The 22,313-nt window shown below is 43.3% G+C and overlaps 1 protein-coding gene across 1 annotated transcript; it reads left to right on the forward strand.

Moving 5' to 3' along the window:
- The first annotated feature begins 4,889 nt into the window (after positions 1 to 4,889).
- On the forward strand, positions 4,890 to 22,059 carry LOC140196404 (uncharacterized). The gene is made up of 4 exons (XM_072255546.1): positions 4,890 to 5,251; positions 11,612 to 11,709; positions 11,804 to 11,977; positions 20,724 to 22,059. The coding sequence occupies exons 1-4, from the start codon at positions 5,191 to 5,193 to the stop codon at positions 21,540 to 21,542; spliced, it is 1,152 nt and encodes a 383-aa protein (XP_072111647.1). The 5' UTR covers positions 4,890 to 5,190; the 3' UTR covers positions 21,543 to 22,059.
- The last annotated feature ends 254 nt before the right edge of the window (positions 22,060 to 22,313 follow it).

Raw genomic sequence — 22,313 nt, forward strand, 5'->3', positions numbered from 1 at the left:
CCTGCTGCCCCAGCACACAACAGCAAACATGATAGCACTGGCCACCACAGAATCGTAGAACATCCTCAGCATTGTCTGGCAGATGTTAAAGGACCTCAGTCTCCTCAGGAAATAGAGACGACTCTGACCCTTCTTGTAGACAGCCTCAGTGTTCTTTGACCAGTCCAGTTTATTGTCAATTCGTATCCCTAGATATTTGTAATCCTCCACCATGTCCACATTGACCCCCCTGAATGGAGACAGGGGTCACCGGTGCCTTAGCTCTCCTCAGGTCTACCATCAGCTCCTTAGTCTTTTTCACATTAAGCTGCAGATAATTCTGCTCTCACCATGTGACAAAGTTTCCTACCATAGCCCTGTACTCAGCCTCATCTCCCTTGCTGATGCATCCAACTATGGCAGAGTCATCAGAAAACTTCTGAAGATGACAAGACTCTGTGCAGTAGTTGAAGTCCGAGGTGTAAATGGTGAAGAGAAAGGAAGACAAGACAGTCCCCTGTGGAGCCCCAGTGCTGCTGATCACTCTGTCGGACACACAGTGTTGCAAGCACACATACTGTGGTCTGCCAGTCAGGTAATCAAGAATCCATGACACCAGGGAAGCACCCACCTGCATCGCTGTCAGCTTCTCCCCCAGCAGAGCAGGGCGGATGGTGTTGAACGCACTGGAGAAGTCAAAACACATGACCCTCACAGTGCTCGCTGGCTTGTCCAGGTGGGCGTAGACACGGTTCAGCAGGTAGACAATGACATCCTCAACTCCTAGTCGGGGCTGGTAGGCGAGCTGGAGGGGATCTAAGTGTGGCCTAACTATAGGCTGAAGCAGCTCCAGAGCAAGTCTCTCCAGGGTCTTCATGATGTGGGAGGTCAATGCCACTGGTCTGTAGTCATTGAGGCCACCGGGGCGCAGCGTCGTCAGCACAGGGATGAGGCAGGACACCTTCCACAGCACAGGAACCCTCTGGAGACTCAGGCTCGGGTTGAAGACATGGCGAAGTACTCCATATAACTGAGGGGCACAGGCTTTGAGCACCCTGGTACTGTCACCATCCGGTCCTGCAGCCTTGCTTGGATTAGAAACCATAGAAGAACTACAGCACAGAAACAGACCTTTTGGCCCTTCTTGGCTGTGCCGAACCATTTTCTGTCTAGTCCCACTGACCTGCACATGGGCCATATCCCTCCATACAACTTCCATCCATGTATCTGTCCAATTTATTCTTAATTGTTAAAAAAGAACCCGCATTTACCATCTTGTCTGGTAGCTTATTCCATACTCCCACCACTCTCTGTGTGAAGAAGCCCCCCTAATGTTCCCTTTAAACTTTTCCCCCTCACCCTTAACCCATGTCCTCTGGTTTTCTTCTCCCCTTGCCTCAGCGGGAAAAGCCTGCTTGCATTCACTCTATCTATACCCATCATAATTTTATATACCTCTATCAAATCTCCCCTCATTCTTCTATGCTCCAGGGAATAAAGTCCTAACCTATTCAACCTTTCTCTGTAACTGAGTTTCTCAAGTCCCGGCAACATCCTTGTAAACCTTCTCTGCACTCTTTCAACCTTATTAATATCCTTTCTGTAATTTGGTGACCAAAACTGAAAACAATACTCCAGATTCGGCCTCACCAATGCCTTATACAACCTCATCATAACATTCCAGTCCATATACTCAATACCTTGATTAATAAAGGCCAATGTACCAAAAGCTCTCTTTACAACCCTATCTACCTGTGACACCACTTCGAGGGAATTTTGTATCTGTATTCCCAGATCCCTCTGTTCTACTGCACTCCTCAGTGCCTTACCATTTACCCTGTATGTTCTACCTTGGTTTGTCCTTCCAAAGTGCAATACCTCACACTTGTCTGTATTAAACTCCACCTGCCATTTTTCAGCCCATTTTTCCAGCTGGTCCAAGTCCCTCTGCAGGCTCTGAAAACCTTCCTCACTGTCTACTACACCTCCAATCTTTGCATCATCAGCAAATTTGCTGAACCAATTTACCACATTATCATCCAGATCATTGATATAGATGACAAATAACAATGGACCCAGCACTGATCCCTATGGCATACCACTAGTCACAGGCCTCCACTCAGAGAAGCAATTCTCTGCTACCACTCTTTGGCTTCTTTCATTGAGCCAATGTCTAATCCAATTTACCACCTCTCCATATATACCTAGTGACTGAATTTTCCTAATTAACCTCCCATGCGGGACCTTGTCAAAGGCCTTACTGAAGTCCATGTAGACAATATCCACTGCCTTCCCTTCATTCACTTTCCTGGTAACCTCCTCGAAAAACTTCAATAGATTGGTCAAACATGACCTACCACGCATAAAGCCATGTTGACTTTCCCTAATAAGTCCCTGTCTCTCCAAATGCTTGTAGATACTGTCTCTTAGTACTTCCTCCAATAACTTACCCACTACCGACGTCAAATTTACCGGCCTATAATTTCCTGGATTACCTTTTGATCCTTTTTTAAACAATGGAAAAACATGAGCCACTCTCCAATCCTCCGGCACCTCACCTGTAGACAGTGACATTTTAAATATTTCTGCCAGGGCCCTTGCAATTTCAACACTAGTCTTCTTCAAGGTCCGAGGGAACACCTTGTCTGGTCCTGGGGATTTATCCACTTTAATTTTCCTCAAGATAGCAAGCACCTCCTCCTTTTCAATCTGTAGGGTTTCCATGATCTCAGTACTTGTTTCCCTTAATTCCATAGACTTCATGCCTGTTTCCTTAGTAACTACAGATGCAAAAAACCCATTTAAGATCTCCCCCATTTCTTTTGGTTCCGCGCATAGCTGACCACTCTGATCTTCAATAGGACCAATTTTATCTCTTACAATCCTTTTACTCTTAATATACCTGTAAGAGCTCTTTGGATTATCCTTCACTTTGACTGCCAATGCAACCTCATGTCTTCTTTTAGCCCTCCTGATTTCCTCTTAAGTAATTTGTTGCACTTTTTATACTCCTCAAGCACCTTATTTACTCCCTTTTTCCTATACATGTCATACAACTCTCTCTTCTTCTTTATCAGAGTTGCAATATCCCTTGAGAACCAAGGTTCCTTATTCCTATTCACTTTGCCTTTAATCCTGACAGGAACATACAAGCTCTGCACTCTCAAAATTTCTCCTTTGAAGGCTTCCCACTTACTGATCACATCCTTGCCAGAGAGCAACCTGTCCCAATCCATGCTTTTTAGATCCTTTCTCATTTCTTCAAATTTGGCCTTCTTCCAGTTCAGAACCTTAACCCTAGGACCAGATCTATCCTTGTCCATAATCAAGTTGAAACTAACGGTGTTATGATCACTGGAACCAAAGTGTTCCCCTACACAGACTTCCGTCTCTTGTCCTAACTCGTTTCCCAACAGGAGATCCAATATTGCATCCCCTCTAGTTGGTCCCCCTATATATTGATTTAGAAAACTTTCTCGAACACATTTTACAAACTCTAAACCATCTCGACCCCTAACAGTATGGGATTCCCAATCAATATATGGAAAATTAAAATCCCCTACCACCACAACTTTATGTTTCCTGCAGTTGCCTGCTATCTCTCTGCAGATTTGCTCTTCCAATTCTTGCTGACTATTGGGTGGTCTATAATACAACCCCACTAATGTGGCCATACCTTTCCTGTTTCTCAGCTCCACCCATAAGGACTCAGTAGACAAGCCCTCTAATCTGTCCTGCCTGAGCACTGCTGTAACATTTTCCCTGACGAGCAATGCTAACCCCCCACCCCCCGACCTTTCATTCCTCTGCCTCGATCACATCTGAAACATCGGAACCCTGGAATATTTAGCTGCCAGTCCTGCCCCTCCTGTAGCCAAGTTTCACTAATTGCTATAACGTCATAATTCCACATGTTAATCCACGCCCTGACTAGTCCGCCTTCCCCGCAATACTCCTAGCATTGAAATATATACACCTCAGTAGATTTTTACCACCACTCACAACCTTTCTATTTGCTGTTTTGCTTGAACTTTTAACATAATTTATTTTCACTCCAGCCACACTGTCAGCTATGGCACTCTGGTTCCCATCCACCTGCAAATCTAGTTTAAAGCCTCCCCAACAGCACTAACAAACCTCCCTGAAAGGATATTGGTTCCCCTGTAGTTCAAGTGTAACCCGTCTCTCTTGTACAGGTCCCACCTGCTCCAGAAGAGATGTTTCAGCTGTTTTCTCACCTGTTCAGCTGTGAAGCCCACCATGGTGGTTTCGTGTGGGGAAGGGGTATTAGTCATGAGAGCAAGGTGGGGGACTGTGAGGAGGGGTAGGAGGGGAGACCTTAAGAAGAGAGAAATTCATAAAAGAACGAACCATTGAACAACCCTGATTAATAATAGTTAGATTTTAAAATTAAACATATTCATGTCCAGAAATGACTTGAGAAAACTGAATTCAAAGTAAAGAAAACAATGCTGCCTTAATCGGCGAAGCTACATGGAATATCGAGGTACCCATTGTCAACTTCCATAACCTGGCAGGTCAGACTACCTAGCCAATTTTCATCTCAGAAACCCATGTGATATGTTATTGAAGTACCTAATAAATATGGCAGTTTGGTTATCAGCATTTTTAAACGGTAACGATCTTCATCGCATTAAATTCAGCGTCTGACTCCGATATATCAACCATAATTCTTTCGCCTTTCAAACCAATGACGCACACTTGATAGATCTTTCATATTTTGGTCTCAGCAACTTCAATTGCTGCTGCATTACTCGTGAAGGTCTGTGAAAATGAACTGAATTTAGTTTCACTTCCTTTACGTAACTCCAGCTGAAGGGCTGGGCTGTTTGATGTTTTGTGAACCGACTAGGGGAACGAGGTTAGCAAGTCAATGTCAGAAGGGGGCATAACGTTGGGATATCTCTGGGAGAGAAGGGCATAAAACAGGGCAAACTTTCCTGGGGGCCGTATTTTTAACAGAACAACAAGAAGTCTCCGCATAAAATGATAAACACGAGGAAAAGTGATAATTCGGAGACAAATTGCACCCGGAAAGAAGTTAACAGAATAAACCGCGTCCTTTTCGAGGAAGTGGGCGGAGGGTTTACATTTCACTGCACTTGTTTGGCGTAACCTACAATCGTAATTTCTGATCGACAGAAACTCCCCTGTTGTGCAGGTGCATCGGATAGGAACAACTGCGGAGGAATGAGCCGCGATTACGTTTACAACGGATTGAAATTTGTTAAGCGACCGGACAGGATCACAGGTAAATATACATCGCACCATGAGTAAAATAAGGACTGACCCCCAACGCCGAGTTTGGGTGGGCAAACTCACTCTAGTGCTTGTGCACAAATTGTAGCCGTCACAGATTTACGGTGCCGCTGGGGCTGAAAGCGTACGGGCGATTCTACGTGGGTCTTCGGCTGGTCGAGGTCCCAGAATGGAAATAGATCTCCAGGTTAGGCCGGACCTGGTTAGGTAGGCATGGATAATACTCCGAAGTGTTTGAGAGACATTTGAACAAATTTTTTGTTTGCCACGCAAAAAAAATTACTACAATTCCCCATTCCCATCTACAGACGGTAATCTTTCCACCATTTGTTTGTTAAGAACCTATTGAAATTTGCCTTAAAATATTCAAAAGATTTTGATGCCACTACGCTTCTGTGAAGAGAATTCCAACGACTATGAGGGGAAAAAAGTACATTTTTTTTCTGTCTTTAGCGGGGAGCACTTATTTTTCAGCGGTACACCCCACCCTACGCCCACACCCGTTCTCGAATCTCCCACAACAGAATACTTTTTACATCCTGTCAAGATCTTTCAGGATTTTTTATGTTTAAATAAAGTCCCTCTCACATGCTCCTCTAAACTCAGTTCATACCAGCCATAGTCTGTTCAACGTGTCTTCAAAAGACTATCTGCTAGTTCCGGGTATTAGTTCAGTATACATTCCTTGAGCTACTTCCAATGCATATTGTCCTCTGAGTTTTGTTCCCCCTTTTAAATCAGAATCAGTTTATGATCATTGTCTTATGTGAAGTGAAAAATGATGCTTTCGCCAATCATGTTGTCCATGATCTTTAAAACACCATTGTAACTTAGCGCTTATCGCGAGTTATTACATCTTGGGGCGTTGAGGTTCCGAGTTCATTTTGGGCGCCGCCTGTCAAGAGGTTGTACATTCTCCCCGTGACCGCGTGGGTAGCCTATTGGTTAGTAGCCTAACTGTCATTGTAATTTTCATGGAAAGGAATATAAATGGTTTTTGCAAACGTTTCATGGTATGTGGCTGAAGATTGCTTGGTTTTATTTTAGTTTTCATCTATGTAATTAAAATCATTCCATTGAAAAAAAAGACCTTGGGAGCTGGACGTCCAAGGATATCCGGTATACTGTATCGGAAAGATAGGTTAGTGGGCAGAGGGGGGGTGGTGTGGCCCTGTGTATAAGAAATAATATTAAATCATTGGATAGGGATGACATAGGATCGGAAGGTGTAGAGTCTCTGTGGGTTGAATTAAGAAAGGGCAAGGGTAAAAGGACCCAAATGGCAGTTGCTTACTGGCCTCCAAACAGCAGCTGGAATGTGGATTACAAATTACAAAGGGACACTGACAGGAAGAAGAGCAGAGCTACAATGGCTGGAGTTTCTGCGAAATATGAGGGAAGTGCAAAACAGATATATTCAAAATAAGGAGAAATTTTCAAAGGGAAGAAGGACACTACCCTGGCTGACAAGTGAAGCCAGAGTCAAAGTAAAAGCAAAAGAGAGGGTATACAAGGAAGCCAGAGCTAGTGGGAAGATACTACTACTACTACTACGTTGACTCAGGCCTAGGGGACCGGCGTTGGGCACGATGATGGACTCTCCACTTCTCCCTCTCCCTCATCAGTGTGTTCAGTTCATCTACATTAGCTGCGCCACTGTCTTCTAGGAGCGTGTTGACCATAGTCTTGGGAGGGCGCCCAGGGTTCATCCTCCCATGTTTGGGCTCCTATATGATGACTAGGCTGGCAGATAGCTCGGGGTGGCGTAGACAGTGCCCCGCTAGTTACAGTCTTCTCACCTCGATTTTAGTAGTGAGCATCAGTAGGTCGTCATAGAGCTCGACATTCATCATGTGCTGTTGCCAATTCACATCGAGACCCATCCGGAGCATTTGTGTATAGCAATCATCCAGAGACTTTCGCATAGTCTTGGTGAGTGTCCACGTCACGCATCCGTACGTGATGACGATCCTATAAAGATCCTCTTTTTAAGCCCTCTGGTCAGGTTCGATTTCCAGATTTCCTTCATGTCATTCATAGCCCTCCACACCAGTGCCTTCCGTATCTTTATGTCCTTTTCCAAACTCACCATTCTTGACCCGAGGTACCTGAGGTCAAAGACTTTCTTAATGGTATCATTCTTTACGGTCTTGAGAGAAACTTCATTGCAGTTAAACGCCATGTACTCTGTCTTTTTAGCGTTTAGGTGAAGTCCAACTTTATTGCACACAATTTTCACTTTTGTCAGTAGCTGCTGTGCTTCCTCCATCTGGTCAGAGAGCAGGACTATGTCATCTGCAAAATCGAGATCTGTGAGTGTAACTAGTCTGACCCTTTTGGTTCATCCTAGTTTTATGGTAAAAACAAGCTTGTCATGATTTTTGGTAGCTTGACGTAGAGCGTAATCAAGGACGATTATAAAGGTGTAGAGTGCCAGAGTCTCTCCTTGCAGCACATCAGCAAGGAGCTCGAACACTGCTGTTTCTCCGTCTGGTGAAACAACTTTCGCCATAGTTTTGGTATAGCTGGACTCCATTGCTCTCAGTAGATGGTCTGGCACTCCGTAAGCTTTCAGGATCTTCAGCATTTTACCTCGGTGAATGGAGTCAAAAGCGTTGCAAAAATCGATGAAAGTAAGCATGGCTGGTAGGTTGTTCTTGACTTCCTTGATTGGGAACTTGCAGTAGGAAACTAAGAAGTTCATTCAGAAGGAAAAGATGGATTATGAAAGGAAGGTAGAGACTAATATCAAAGAAGATACTAAAAGATTTTTAAGTATATGAAGGGTAAAAGAGAATTGAGGGTAGATATAGGACCAATAGAAAATGACGCTGGAGATATTGTAATAAGAGATGCAGAGATGGCAGAGGAACTGAATGCGTCCTTTGCATCAGTCTTTACAGTGGAAGATACCTGCAGTATACTGGACATTCAAGAGTGTCAAGGAAATGAAGTACATGCAGTGAAAATTATGACTGAGAAGGTGCTCAGGAAGCTTCGTGGTCAAAGGATAAATGGTCATGGTCCAGGATAAATCTCCTGGACCTGATGAAATGCAACCTCAGGTTCTGAAGGAAGTAGCTGGAGAGATTGCCAAGGCATTAACAATGATATTTCAAGAATCTATAGATTCTGGCATTCTACTGGATGACTGGAAAATTGCAAATGTTACTCCTCTATTTAAGAATATTTTGGGAGGAAGCAGAAAGGAAACTATAGATCTGTTAGCCTGACATCAGTGGTTGGGAAGTTGTTGGAATTGATTGATAGGGATGAGATTATGGAGTACCTGGTGGCACATGGCAAAATAGGCCAAAGCCAGCATGGTTTCCTGAAGGGAAAATCCTGTCTGACTAACCTACTGCAATTTTTTGAGGAAATTACAAGCAGGGTAGACAAAAGAGATGTGGTGTGTTTGGATTTTCAGAAGGCCTTTGACAAGGTGCTGCACATGAGGCTGCTTAGCAAGATAAGATTCCCATGTAATTACAGGGAAGTTACTTGCGTAGGTGGAGCATTAGCTGGTTGGCAGAAAACAGAGAGTGGAAATAAAGGGATCCTATTCTGGTTAGTTGCCAGTTACCAGTGGAGTTCCACAGAGGCTGGTGTTGGGACCGCTGCTTTTTATGATGTATATCAATGATTTGGATTGCAGTATTAATGGATTTGTGGCAAAATTTGCTGATGATACAAAGATATTTGGAGGAGCGTGTAGTGTTGAGGAAACAGAGAGCCTGCAGAGAGACTTAGATAGTTTATGGGAATGGACAAAGAAGTGGCAAATGAAATAAAATGTTGGACAGTGTATGTCGTGCACTTTGGTGGAAGAAATAAACAGGCAGACTATCATTTAGATGGAGAGAGATTCAAAATGCGGAGATGCAAAGGGACTTGGGAGTCCTTGTGCAGGATACCCTAAAGGTTAACCTCCAGGTTGAGTCAGTGGTGAAGAAGGCAAATGCAATGTTGTCACTCATTTCTGGAGATATAGAATATAAGAGCAGGGATGTGATCTTGAGTCTCTTAAGGCATTTGTGAGACCAAATTTGGAGTATTGTGTGCTGTTTTGAGCTCGTCAGTTTAGAAAGGATATACTGACTTTGGAGAGGGTTCAGAGAAGATTCACGAGAATGATTCCAGGAATGAAAGGGTTACCATATGAGGAATGTCTGGCAGCTCTTGGGCTGTATTCCCTGGAGTTCAGGAGAATGAGGGGGGATCTCTTAGAAACATTTCGTATGTAAAATGGCCGGAACAGATTAGATATGGCAAGGTTATTTCCGATGGTAGGGGATTCTAGGACAAGAGGACCCGACTTCAGGATTGAAGGACGTCCTTTTAGAGCAGTGATGCAGAGAAATTACTTTAGTCAGAAGATGGTAAATCTGTGGAATTTGTTGCTACAAGCAACTGTGTAGGCTGAGTCATTGGGTGCATTTAAGGCAGACGTAGATAGGTTCTTGATTAACCAAGGCATCAAAGGGTATGGGGAGAAGGCAGGGGAATTGGGATGACTGGAAGAATTGGATCAGCTATGATCAAATGGTGGAGCACACTTGATGGGCCGAATGGCCTACTTTCTGCTCCTATAGCATATGGTCTTACATTCTTTCATTCAAACAAAATTACTTTTCACTTTAAACCCATAAATGGTTTATGTACTCGATCAAGTATTAGGCTAACTATTCTTTACTGTTATAATCATTTATAATTTATCTTTTTGTTACTTGTGCTTGTCATTCTGTGGATTAGCAATCAAACATTGTTGATTTATGCCGAGTTACTCTTCCCTCTTGTGTCTGTGGTATCCTGATGTGCTACATCTTGAGTTCTTTTTCTCTGACTGTAAAATTGAAAGCCTGTTGGGCTTGAGCTGTCAGTTATAGTTTGCAACAAAGTTCAAAAGTCTGTCCCTTTGAGTAGGGTGTGGCTTCCTAGCTATATGCCTCAGGAAAAGCCCAGTCCCGTATCCTACATCACGGACCTACAACACAGGATTTCCCAGGAAAGTCTGCCATATTTGATGGGGATTGTGGGGAATGGGGAATGTCTCCCATCCACTACATAATGTACTGGGTGGGCACAGGAATACTTTCAGCCAGAGATTCATTCCTCCAATATGCAGCACAGAGCGTCATAAGAAGTCATTCCTGCCTGTGGCCATCAAACTTTACAACTCCTCCCTTGGAGGGTCAGACACCCTGAGCCAATAGGCTGGTCCTGGACTTATTTCATAATTTACTGGCATAATTTACATATTACTATTTAACTATTTATGGTTCTATTACTATTTATAGTGCATACTATTTATGGTGCAACTGTAACAAAAACTAATTTCCCCCGGGATCAATAAAGTATGACTATGACTATGACTATGGATTCAGCTATGTTGCCAAAATTTCAGTGTTCTACAAATATTAATTTCAGGTAGGAGTACATCATATAACAGCTCTGACATTGCAAACTCATGCCCCAGCCAACAATAGGGAATGGCCATTTTCAGTGATGCAGACACGACCTGCAGGGTTTTGGTGCACTGAATGGGAAGAGGACACAAACCAAGTGAGACCCTGGAAGGAAAGAGGGTCTCTAGGTTATTATCAGGGGAGTTGTGTTCGGGTGAGGAGTGGGATGTTGAGATCTAGTCAGCAGATATAAACAAAGATATTGTGTTTCCTTTCCCTAATTTTGGAAGAAATAATTTTACATGCCAGCCACTATTAATAATTTGAAAGAATTTTCAAATCATAATAACCTTAATCAAATGGTTCTTGCTTCTAATGTTTTCAGAAATATAAACACTATATTTAAGGTCTTTCTCTTTGTTTAAAACCCTTGGCTACTTTAGCGAGAACACAGAAATTAGCAGATGTTTGGAGTGTGCTGCTGTGGAGGTGATAGAAAGAGATATGCAGCAGCATTGAAGAAGAATTTAAACAGACACATGAACTGAAAGAGTTTGACAGAACACAGACCCTATGTAAGCAGATGGGATTAGTTTAATTTGGCTTCATGGTTGGTGCAGACATAATGTACTAATGAGCCTTTTCCTGTTCTGTACTTTTCTATGTTCTATAACAGAAAACAACCCAGAGCTCCTTCAAATCACACCAGGATACACTCCAGTTAAAATGAAAATATGTGTTTTGTATCCATTGGAAAATCTGTTCCTTTGTTCAGTCACATTTCCAGTAGTCTCTTTACCAATCAGATCAAATTTATTGAACCATTTTATTTTGTTTTATCTAAGCAAACACTTTTAATGAAAGCACTGTTCAAGAATTTGTTGTTGCTGTATACTTAACACCTTAAACAAATTCTGTAGTAATTCCAACAAAATGTTCTATTGCAGGAGATGATGACCCAAACGTTTACAGAGTGGAAATGTCCTGTGGACATGCTGTAGATCCCATTTCACTCACGGAATGGTGTCGGACCCGTACAAGTCAGGTGGATATCACAAACAATCCTTTCTGTTATATCTCATGCTCAATCCACTTTTTAAATGGGAACGTTTTACAATATTTTTCAATGTCTTTTCCAGGGTTATTTCAAATTCCACTGCCCTGCAATAATAGGTAAGAGAAATGAAGGATGTGGAAAGGAATGGTCCTACATGGAGGTGTGCAGACACGCATTGCTCTCTGTTGAGGAACGGCAGATTTTTGAAGAGAGGCTTGTCACTCTCGCTGCTTCAAGTTACTGTGAATACAAACAGGTAAAGCAGGACTGGCATCTAACTAACTGCTAATAAATAGGGGTCATTACTGGATTTGAGAAAGCTGTGAAGCTTGTGATGGTGTGAGAGTCTGAAGAATGAGGTAATATTCAGGGAGGTTGACAGGCAATGTTTTAAAAAGGACCACAACACAACAGAAGTTTCAACATAATAAGCCAGGGTTCTCATAAGGGTTTCCCAAAACTATAACAATGAATAGGTTAACTGACCATTTTTCTGCAAAAGAGAACTGAGAGATTACCTGATCAAAGTGTTTAAAATTATAAGAAGATTTGAAATGATCAATGTAGAGAAGAATTTTTCACTTGTGAAAGAATACGATTTTAGATACCTTAATACAGAGCTTTCAAGAAGAAATTCCATCGGGATTTTGGGAGAAACTAGAGAACTAGTAACTGAGATCAATTGCAAAGCAGGTGAGGAAGGTGGATGAGTACATGAAGAAATGAAGATACACTGAGGGGCTGACATGAAATAAACTGACAAGCTTTATATGTGGAAGTGAAAAAAATAGTCCGTGTTTCAGGCTGAGGCCCTTCTGTAGGATTGGAAAGGAAGGGTGAAGACACCAGAATAAGAACATGTGGGGGGCGGGGAGGTGTGGAAAGAGGACTTGCTAGAAGATGAGAGATGAACTCAGATGGGTGGTAAAGGTATAGAGTTGGAGAAGAAGGACTTTCCCATCAGACCCACAGACAGATGGTTTTTGGACTGTTGAGTAGCAGATGCCTTTGCTGAAACACGCCTTTGGAACATCTATTGATGGTGTCTACCTCCACACCAGATCGGATGGGAGGCTGTTCAGTCTGTCCCAGCTGAGGGCAAAAACCAAGGTTCGTGAAGTACTTGTCAGGGACGTGTTGTTTGCAGATGATGCGGCACTGGCAACACACTCTGAAGAGCAACTGCAACGCCTCATGGACAGCTTCTAAAGAGCCTGCCAGGACTTCAGCTTGACCATCAGCCTGAAGAAAACCAACGTGTTGGCTTTGAGGCGTTGAGCACCCCCCTGCCATTACCATCAACAACAACGAGCTGGAGGTAGTTCTCGAGTTTACATACCTTGGCTCCACCATCACGGATAGTCTCTCCCTAAACCCTGAGATCAACAGACGGATCGGACGAGCAGCCTCAACATTTGCCAGGCTGATGCAGAGAGTCTGGGAGAACAGAAAGCTGACGACGCACACCAAGCTTGCAGTCTATAGGGCTTGTGTCCTCAGCACACTGCCTTACGGCAGCGAGACCTGGAGCCTCTACCACAGACAAGAGCGGCGTCTCAACGCCTTCCACCTTTGCAGCCTGAGGTGCATCCTGGACATCAAGTGGATTGACCGAGTCACCAACAATGAGGTCCTGGCTCCTGTCCTGATACCCAGCCTCTTCACCATGCTCCAAAAACACTGTGTCCGCTGGCTGGGCCACGTACACTGCATGTCAGATGGGAGGATCCTGAAAGACCTGCTGTACAGGGAACTGGTCTCTGGCAAGAGAGCACAAGGGTGGCCCCATCTTCACTTCAAAGATGTCTGCAAGAGAGATATGAAGTCACTGAACATGAACGTCGAGAGGTGGGAGGATATTGCAAGCGATCGCTCTCGCTGGAGGCTGGAACTACGCAGAGGTCTAAAAAGAGAAGAAGAGAAGCTGAGGCTTGCTGCTGAAGAAAAGTGCACTCGCCGAGAAAACAGCACCAAGACAACACCGGAGGACAGCGCCTTCAAGTACAGTCGCTGCAGCCAAGACTGTCACTCCCGTGTGGGCCTCTACAGCAACAACAGACGCTGCTCTACCAACACAGACTGAAGCAAGACTTTCCAGGCACAGATCCATGGTCTCACAAGACTAATGGATGCCACCACCACAAGTGTAGTGGATTGACCTCTACCTTGCAGAGGCCAGGAGGCACAACCCCACTTCAGTCCATCAAAGAATTGTATCCAACCCCATCACTAACCTCATCAACTCTGGAAAACTCCAACTTCCCTGACCCTGCACTGCTCATCTCATTTCTAGCTCCCACCCAAAATCCACAAATCCGAGTGTCTGAATAATCCTATTGTCTCTACCTGCTTCAGCCCTACAGAACTCATGTCTGCATACCTCGACTCCATTCTATCCCACTTGGTTCAGTCCCATCCCAGCTACGTCCACAACACCTCACATGCTCTTACCCTCTTCAACAACTTAAGTTCCCTGACCCCAACCACCTTATTTTCATCATGGACGTCTATACACTCTACCACTCCCCCCATCAAGAAGGCCTTAAATCTTTCTGCAAAAGACCCAACCATTTGCCTCCACCACCGCCCTCACCCTAAACAATTTCTTCTTTGGCTCCCCTCAATCTCCCCAAACTCAAGGAGTAGCTATGGGCAACTGCATGGGTCCCAGCTATGCCTGCCTTTTCAATGGCTATGTGGAATAGTCCATGTTCCCAGAATTCCCTTGTAATGCTCCCCAACTCTTCCTGTGATACTTTGGTGACTGCATTGGTGCTGCTTCTGACACCCTTGCTGAATTGGTCAATCTCATCAACTTTGCCTCCAGCTTCCAGCCTGCCCTTAAACTCACTTGGTCCATTGCTGACAACTTTCTCCTTTCTCGATCTCCTTTTCTCCATCCCTGGATACATGCTATCTACCAACAACTTTTATAAACCTACCAATTCCCACAGCTCTCTTGACTATCTCTCTTCTCACCCTGTCTCCTGTAAAAATGCTGTTCTCTTTTCTCAATTCCTTTATTTCCACTGTATTTGTTCCAGGATGAGGCTTTCCTTTCCAGGACATCAGAGATGTCCTCCTTCTTCAAAGAATGGGATTTCCCTTCCTCTACCATTGATGCTGGCCTCACCTGCATCTCTTCCTCTTCCAGACACCCACTTCTGAACAGGGGTAGGATTCCTCTTGGCCTCACCTATTATTCTCCACAATTTCCACCATCTTCAATACTACCCCAGCACATCTTTACCTCTAACCCCACTCTCTGCTTTCCACAGGGATCACTCCCTCTTTGATTCCCATGGCCATTCTAACCTCACCCCGACCTCACTCCTGGCACATATCCTGGCACACGACAAAAGTGTGACGCATCCTCCTCCTCATTCACGTCTCTTACCTCCATTCAGGGCCCCAAGCAGTCTGACTAGGTGTGGAAACTTCACCTGTGTCTATTGTCCTCAGTGATCCCATGTGGCCTTCTCTATATTGGTGAGACCCAATAAAAATAGGGGGACCACTTTGTTGTGCACCTCTTCTCCACAGTCAAAAGCAGAATTTCCCCTTGGCCAAACACTTTAATTCCTATCCCTATTCCTGTTCTGACATGTGGTCCATGGCCTCCTCTTTTGTCATGATGAGGCTATAGTCAGGGAGGAGGAGCAACATCTGATGTTCCGTCAGGGTAGCCTCCAACCTGATGAACATCGGTTTCTCCTTCCGGTAATTTTTTCCCTCACACTTGCCTCTCAGACCAAGGGCCATAAGATATAGGAGCAGAATTAGGCCCTTCAGCCCATTGAGTCTGCTCTGCCATTCCATCATGTCTGAACCCGGATCCTACTCAACCCCATCCACCTGCCTCCTCGCCATATCCTTTGATCCCCTGACAGATCAGAAGATGATCAACTTCTACCTTAAATATACGCACAGACTTGGCTTCCACCAGTCTGTGGCAGAGCATTCCACATACAGCTGAAGTCAGAAGTTGACATACACCTTAGCCAAATACATTTAAACTCAGTTTTTCACAGTTCCTGGCATTTCATCCTGGAAAACATTCCCTGTCTTAAGTCAGTTAGGATCACTACTTTATTTTCAGAATGTGAGGTGTCAGAATAATAATAGAGAGAATGATTTATTTCTGCTTTTATTTCTGTCATCACTTTCCCAGGGGGTCAGAAGTTTACATATACTTTGTTAGTATTTGGTAGCATTGCCTTTACATTGTTTAAAGTCGGTCAAACATATTGGATAGCCTTCCACAAGCTTCTCACAATAAGTTGCTGGAATTTTGTTGCATTCCTCCAGACAGAACTGGTGTAACTGAGTCAGATTTGTAGGCCTCCTTGCTCACACACACTTTTTCAGTTCTGCCCACAAATTTTCTATCGGATTGAGGTCAGGGCTTTGTGATGGCCACTCCAATACCTTGACCTTGTTGTCCTTAAGCAATTTTGCCACAACTTTGGAGGTATGCTTGGGGTCATTGTCCATTTGGAGGACCCATTTGCAACTGAGCTTTAACTTCCTGGCTGATGTCTTGAGATGTTGCTTCAATATATCCACATAATTTTCCTTCCTCATGATGCCATCTATTTTCTGAAGTGCACCAGTCCCTCCTGCAGCAAAGCACCCCCACAACACGATGCTGCCACCCCCATGCTTCATGGTTGGGATGGTGTTCTTCAACTTGCAAACCTCACCCTTTTTCCTCCAAACATAACAATGGTCATTATGGCCAAACAGTTCAATTTTTGTTTCATCACATCAGAGAACATTTCTCCAAAAAGTAAGATCTTTGTCCCCATGTGCATTTGCAAACTGCAGTCTGGCTTTTTTATGGTGGTTTTGGAGCAGTGGCTTCTTCCTTGCTGAGCAGCCTTTCAGGTTATGTCGATATAGGACTCGTTTTACTGTGGATATAGATACTTGTCTACCTGTTTCCTCCAGCATCTTCACAAGGTCCTTTGCTGTTGTTCTGGGATTGATTTGCACTTTTCGCACCAAAGTACATTCATCTCTAGGAGACAGAATGTGTCTCCTTCCTGAGCAGTATGACAGCTGCGTGGTCCCATGGTCTTTATACTTGTGTACTATTGTTTATACAGATGAACGTGGTACCTTCAGGCGTTTGGAAATTGCTCCCAAGGTTGAACCAAACTTGACATCATTTTCTGACCTCAATCCGATAGAAAATTTGTGAGCAGAACTGAACAAGCGCATGCAAGCAAGAAGGCCTCCAAACCTGACTCAGTTACACCAGTTCTGTCTGGAGGAATGGAACACAATTCCAGCAACTTACTGTGAGAAGTTTGTGGAAGGCTACCCAAAATGTTTGACCCAAGTTAAAGAATTTAAAGGCAATGCTACCAAATACTAACAAAGTGTATGTAAACTTCTGACCCACTGGGAAAGTGATGAAAGAAATAAAAGCTGAAATAAATCATTCTAATCATTCTCTCTACTAATACTCTGACATTTCACATTCTTAAAATGAAGTAGTGATCCTAACTGACCTAAGACAGGGAATGTTTTCTGGATGTCAGGAATTGTGAAAAACTGAGTTTAAATGTATTTGGCTAAGGTGTATGTAAACTTCTGACTACTACTGTATTTACTATTCTCTGGCTTAAGAAATTCCTCCTTAACTCTATCCCAAAGGGTTGCTCCTCGATTTTGAGGCCCCCTAGTTCTGGATACCTCCACCCTAAGAAACATCCTCTCTACATCCTCCCTATCTAGTCCTTTCAATACTTGGTAGGTTTCAATGAGATTCCCCCACATTCTTCTAAATTCCAGTGAGTACAGGCCCAAAGATGCCAAACGCTCCTCTTCTTTTATTCCCCACTCTGACCTCTTCTCGCCTGCCTATCACTTCCTCCTGGTGCCCACTTCTACTTCCCTTTCTCCTGGCCCACTCTCCTCTGCTATTAGATCCCTTTTTCTCCAGCCCTTTACCTTTGCCACCCACCTGACTTCACCTGTCACCTTCTAGCTAGTCCTCCTTCCCTTTCCCTCACCTTTTTATTCTGGCGTCTTTCCCTTTCTTTCCAGTCTTGAAGAAGAGTCTCAACCGGAAATGTTGATTATTTTCTCATTTCCATAGCTACCTGACCTGCTAAGTTCCTCCAGCATTTTGTGTGTGTTGATCTGGAATTCCAGCATCTGCAGAATCTCTTGTGTTTAAGCTTCATATGTGGATTATACACATCCAGGTATTGTATCACTTCTAGACTGTTAATTCTGTAGCATGATTCTCGCCAATAGCTCTACACAGATTTGTCAACATTTTTTTTGTTGGTGCTTGTGAATGTGAAAGTCCCAGAATTATTGATTGTCAATCCCTCAGTCATGTTCCAACAATGGATTCTGAATGAATTCTGTCAGAAGGAGCTAATATGAAGGTTAGAAAAATAGTTCTCTGACCCTGCATCAGATTATACAAGATACAGGATCCATGAACTTTTCAGTGCCAACTAGTGGAGTGGTGTCGCAGCAACAACCTTGCACCCAATGCCAATAAGACGAAAGAGCTGATTGTGGCCTTCAGGAAGGGTAAGACAAGGGAACATGAACCAATCATCATAGAGAGATCAGAAGTGAAGAGAGTGAGAATTTTCAAGTTCCTGGGTGTCAGGATCTCTGAGAACCTAACCTGGTCCCAACATATTGATGCAGCTATAAACAAGGCAAGATAACAACTATACTTGATCAGGAGTTTGAAGAGATTTGGTATGTCAACAGAAACACTCAAAAACTTCTGTAGATGTACCGTGGAGAGCATTCTGATAGGCTGCATTACTGTCTGGTAATGGGGGGGCGTGGCAGTTACTGCACAGGAGCAAAAAAAAACTACAGAGGCTCTCAAATTTAGTCAGCTCCATCTTGGGTACTAGACTACAGAGTACCTAGGACACCTTAAAGAAGTGGCGTCTCAGAAAGGCAGCGTCCATTATTAAGGGCCTCCAGCACCCAGGGCATGTCCTTTTCTCTGTTACCATCAAGTAAGAGGTACACACTCAGTAATTCAGGAACAGTGTCTTCGCCTCTGTCATCCGATTCCTAAATGGACATTGAAACCATGAACACTACCTCACTTTTTTAGTATATATTATTTCTGTTTATGCATGATTTTTGTTCTATTCAACATAAGTATACTGTGATTGATTTCCTTATTTATTATAATTTTTGCTGCTTCTATATATGTATTGCATTGAACTGCTGCTGCTAAGTTAACAAATTTCATGACACATGCTGGAGATAATGAACCTGATTCTGATTCTGAAATTGTTGGTAGAATAAAAATATTACTTACCTTCCATTATTTGAATTTTACCCTCACTGGCCTGTGGCACAGACAGTAATCCACAGATTACTATCCTGGAGGTCCTGCTTTTCATCTTTCTACCTAGCTCCCTAAATTCTCTCTTCAGGACCTCCTCCCTTTTCTTATCAATGTTATTGGTTGCCAATATGGATCAAGACTGCTTCCCCTCCCCCTTTAGAATGCCATGGACCCGATCTGAAATGGCCTGACCCTGGCACCCGGGATGCATTATACCATCTAGGTGTCTCTATGGTGTCCACAGGATCTCCTGTCTAATGGAATCCCCAGTCAATACTGCATTCCTCTTCTCCTCCATTCTCTTCTGAGCCACAGCACCAGACTCTCCTTTCATAGGTTGTTGGAAATAAGATATATACCATTCCTTACTTTATATTGTGGAGATCAGCAAACACGATGAACCAGGAACAGGAAGGATTTAAGAGACATATGTATCAAACACAAGCAAATGAGCTTCTCCGTCTGGTATGGTGGGGTGCTACTGCACAGGACCAAAAGAAACTACAAGAAGTTGTGAACTTAGTCAGCTCCATTGTGAGCACTAGCCTCTGTGGCATCCAGGACATCTTAAAGGAGAAATGCCTCAAAAAGGCAGCATCCATCATTCAGGATCTCCATCACCCAGAACATACCCCATCTCATTGCTACCATCATGCAGGTACATGAGCCAGAAGGCACACACTCAATGGTTCAGGAACAGCTTCCCCTCTGACATCCAGTTTCTGAATGGACATTGAATCCATGATCTCTACCTCACTACTTCTTATTTTAATTTTTTCCCAACTTATTTAATTTAACTATTTTATATATATATATGTTTGTTGTTCGTCCATCATTGACGTCGATGAGGACCTCGACACCATAATGATGGTGTCGAGACTAGCACGTAATTTGAGGGTTTGAGACCCATCGGCTACCCTCACCTGGTTTAGCCGGCTTGTCGAAGCCGTTGCCCGGGGTGTGGCCGCTGTTGCATGCAAACAGCTACAGGGAGCCACAGGTGAGAGCTGAGTGCCAGGTGGGGACCAAAGGTGGACTAACCGCCCTGAAAAGGATGCGACATGTTCCCCCACCAGAGGTGCTACCCCTCCCTGACACCCCATATATATATGCAGTATTTACCATAATTCATGGATTTTGCTGTTATTTATTGCATGATACTGCTGCTGCAGAGACTACAAATTTCATGACACATGCCAGTGATATTAAACGCGATTCAGATTCTGAAATGCGATCAGTTCAGACGGATGGATTGGTTTGCACGGAGCAGTTGGACAAAAGGGCCAGTTTATGTGCTGTATCAATCCATAACTCTGTGACTCAAAGATGTGATTTCGCTGTAAATCAATGTCAGGGGAAACACAGTCTCATTCCATGACTGTGGTTTAAACCCATTTGACCAAGGAATTAATCATTTAGTACTTCGCCAGCTGATTAGGTATAACACTTCCGGGGGGGGGGGGGGGGTGGCGGGTGGGTACTGCAATAACGATTTCATGTCTAAGTTACAACAAACTTTTAATTTGTGTGGAACATCAAAAAATATCAATGCAGGACATGCCATAACATTTAAAAGCTAAGATTACATTATTATATACAGTGGATTATCAGAAGTGTATGTCCTTAATTACTAATTTCATCATCTGTCTTTGCTTAGTGTCCGAAATGTGGGAGTTATGTGGAACGGAAAGATGAGACGAACATATCAGTGACTTGTTCAATCTGCATGGCCAACGATGGAATTCCTTTTGAATTTTGCTGGCAATGTATGAAGGAGTGGAAAGGCCCAGCTCCACGCTCTGATAAATGTGATAATGAAGGATGCATTAATATCCAGCTGGAAGCCTTGAAGAACTGTGACACAAAAACTTTACCTGACAGCAATATTCAAAATTGTCCAAGAATCCGTGCTTGTCCCACTTGTGGGTTGCTGATAGGACATAAAGTTAAGTGCAAATATGTCGTGTGCATCAGATGCCATGTGGAATTTTGCTTTGCCTGCCTTAACACAAAGGCAATTTGCAGTGAATCATCTGAGTATTCTCTTCATTGTGCTGTACCTGTAGCCCCAAGGCAAACAAGTTTTCCAGTGTGGAATCGTACTCAAGATCAGACCTGCAATCCCACTTCAGATTCCGATTCATTCGGTGGTCCAAGACTCGCTCCAAGTCCCGCTCAAAGTCCCTCTCCAAGTTACGCTCCAATTTACATTCCATACATTCCAAGTCCCCCTCGAAATCCCGCTCCAAGTCCCCCTCCAATGTACACTCCAGTTTACACTCCAAGTTACATTCCATACATTCCAAGCCCTGCTCCACCACCCGCTCCAATTCCCGCTCCAAAACCGCAGCCCGCTCCAATACCACGTCCCGCTCCAAGTCCTGCTCCAAATTGTATTCCGATTGCTAAACAAATTCCCACTCAAAAACCTGTTCAGAATCCTATAAATTCTAAATTTAATTGTACAATTCTATAAGTAAACAATCTAGATCAGAGATTGCAGAAGGTACAAAAACGCAGAATAGTCATTTAAACATTGTAATATGCCTGACCCTTTGTTCTCTTGTGCCGGATTGTTTCATTCATTGTTCCAATGGTGATGTGATCTGAGAATCCATAAGTAGAATAAATAATTGTCATTTCATCTTCCATAAAACACCCAGCCCTGGTTTAAGTGGACTAATGCATTATGTGTATATACAGTTTAAGTGCATAATAATCATGTCTCTATATTTTTCTGCAACATTCTCTGTATAATGTGAGGAAATCATAATTGATTGTCTTTGTGTTTAGTGTGTTCTTCTGCAAGCACTTCCCGGGCAATATTCTTGCTTTATTAAGTTTAAAAGTATTAACTTGTGAAGTGCGCCAGTATTCAAATATCCAAAAATAGGCTGGTGCATTAAGTAGTATATCATCTGGAGTGGTAATGTTATTAAAATATATTCAACTATTTTATAATCTTTTGTAAAATAAAATTTATATTGAACAGAGTTACGCAAAAAGGAATGTGGCACAAGTCTATTCAAATGAATAAATGGAAACAGAAACAAAAATAAGTTGTTCAAATCACAAAATGTAGACAAAAACCTCTGACATGTTACCCACTCACATCCATCAGATGTTTAATCCATTATAAGTACTTGCGAGGAGACTTTATAATTTAAATTATGCAAAGTTTTGAAAAATGTTGGTTACTCCCTGAGAAACACAGCATCACAGGAGATGGAGAGCTTATCCTTCAGTG

Source organism: Mobula birostris, chromosome 4 (genome assembly GCF_030028105.1).
Source record: "Mobula birostris isolate sMobBir1 chromosome 4, sMobBir1.hap1, whole genome shotgun sequence".
In the NCBI taxonomy this organism is placed as follows: domain Eukaryota; kingdom Metazoa; phylum Chordata; class Chondrichthyes; order Myliobatiformes; family Myliobatidae; genus Mobula; species Mobula birostris.

What these genes read in the sequence shown, in the direction of transcription:
- LOC140196404 (XM_072255546.1), top strand. Translation starts at nt 5,191, where the DNA reads ATGAGCCGCGATTACGTTTACAACGGATTGAAATTTGTTAAGCGACCG. An exon ending in GCGACCGGACAGGATCACAG is followed by an intron (nt 5,252 to 11,611) that starts GTAAATATACAT and finishes GTTCTATTGCAG; the next exon opens with GAGATGATGACCCAAACGTT. An exon ending in GTTACTGTGAATACAAACAG is followed by an intron (nt 11,978 to 20,723) that starts GTAAAGCAGGAC and finishes GTCTTTGCTTAG; the next exon opens with TGTCCGAAATGTGGGAGTTA.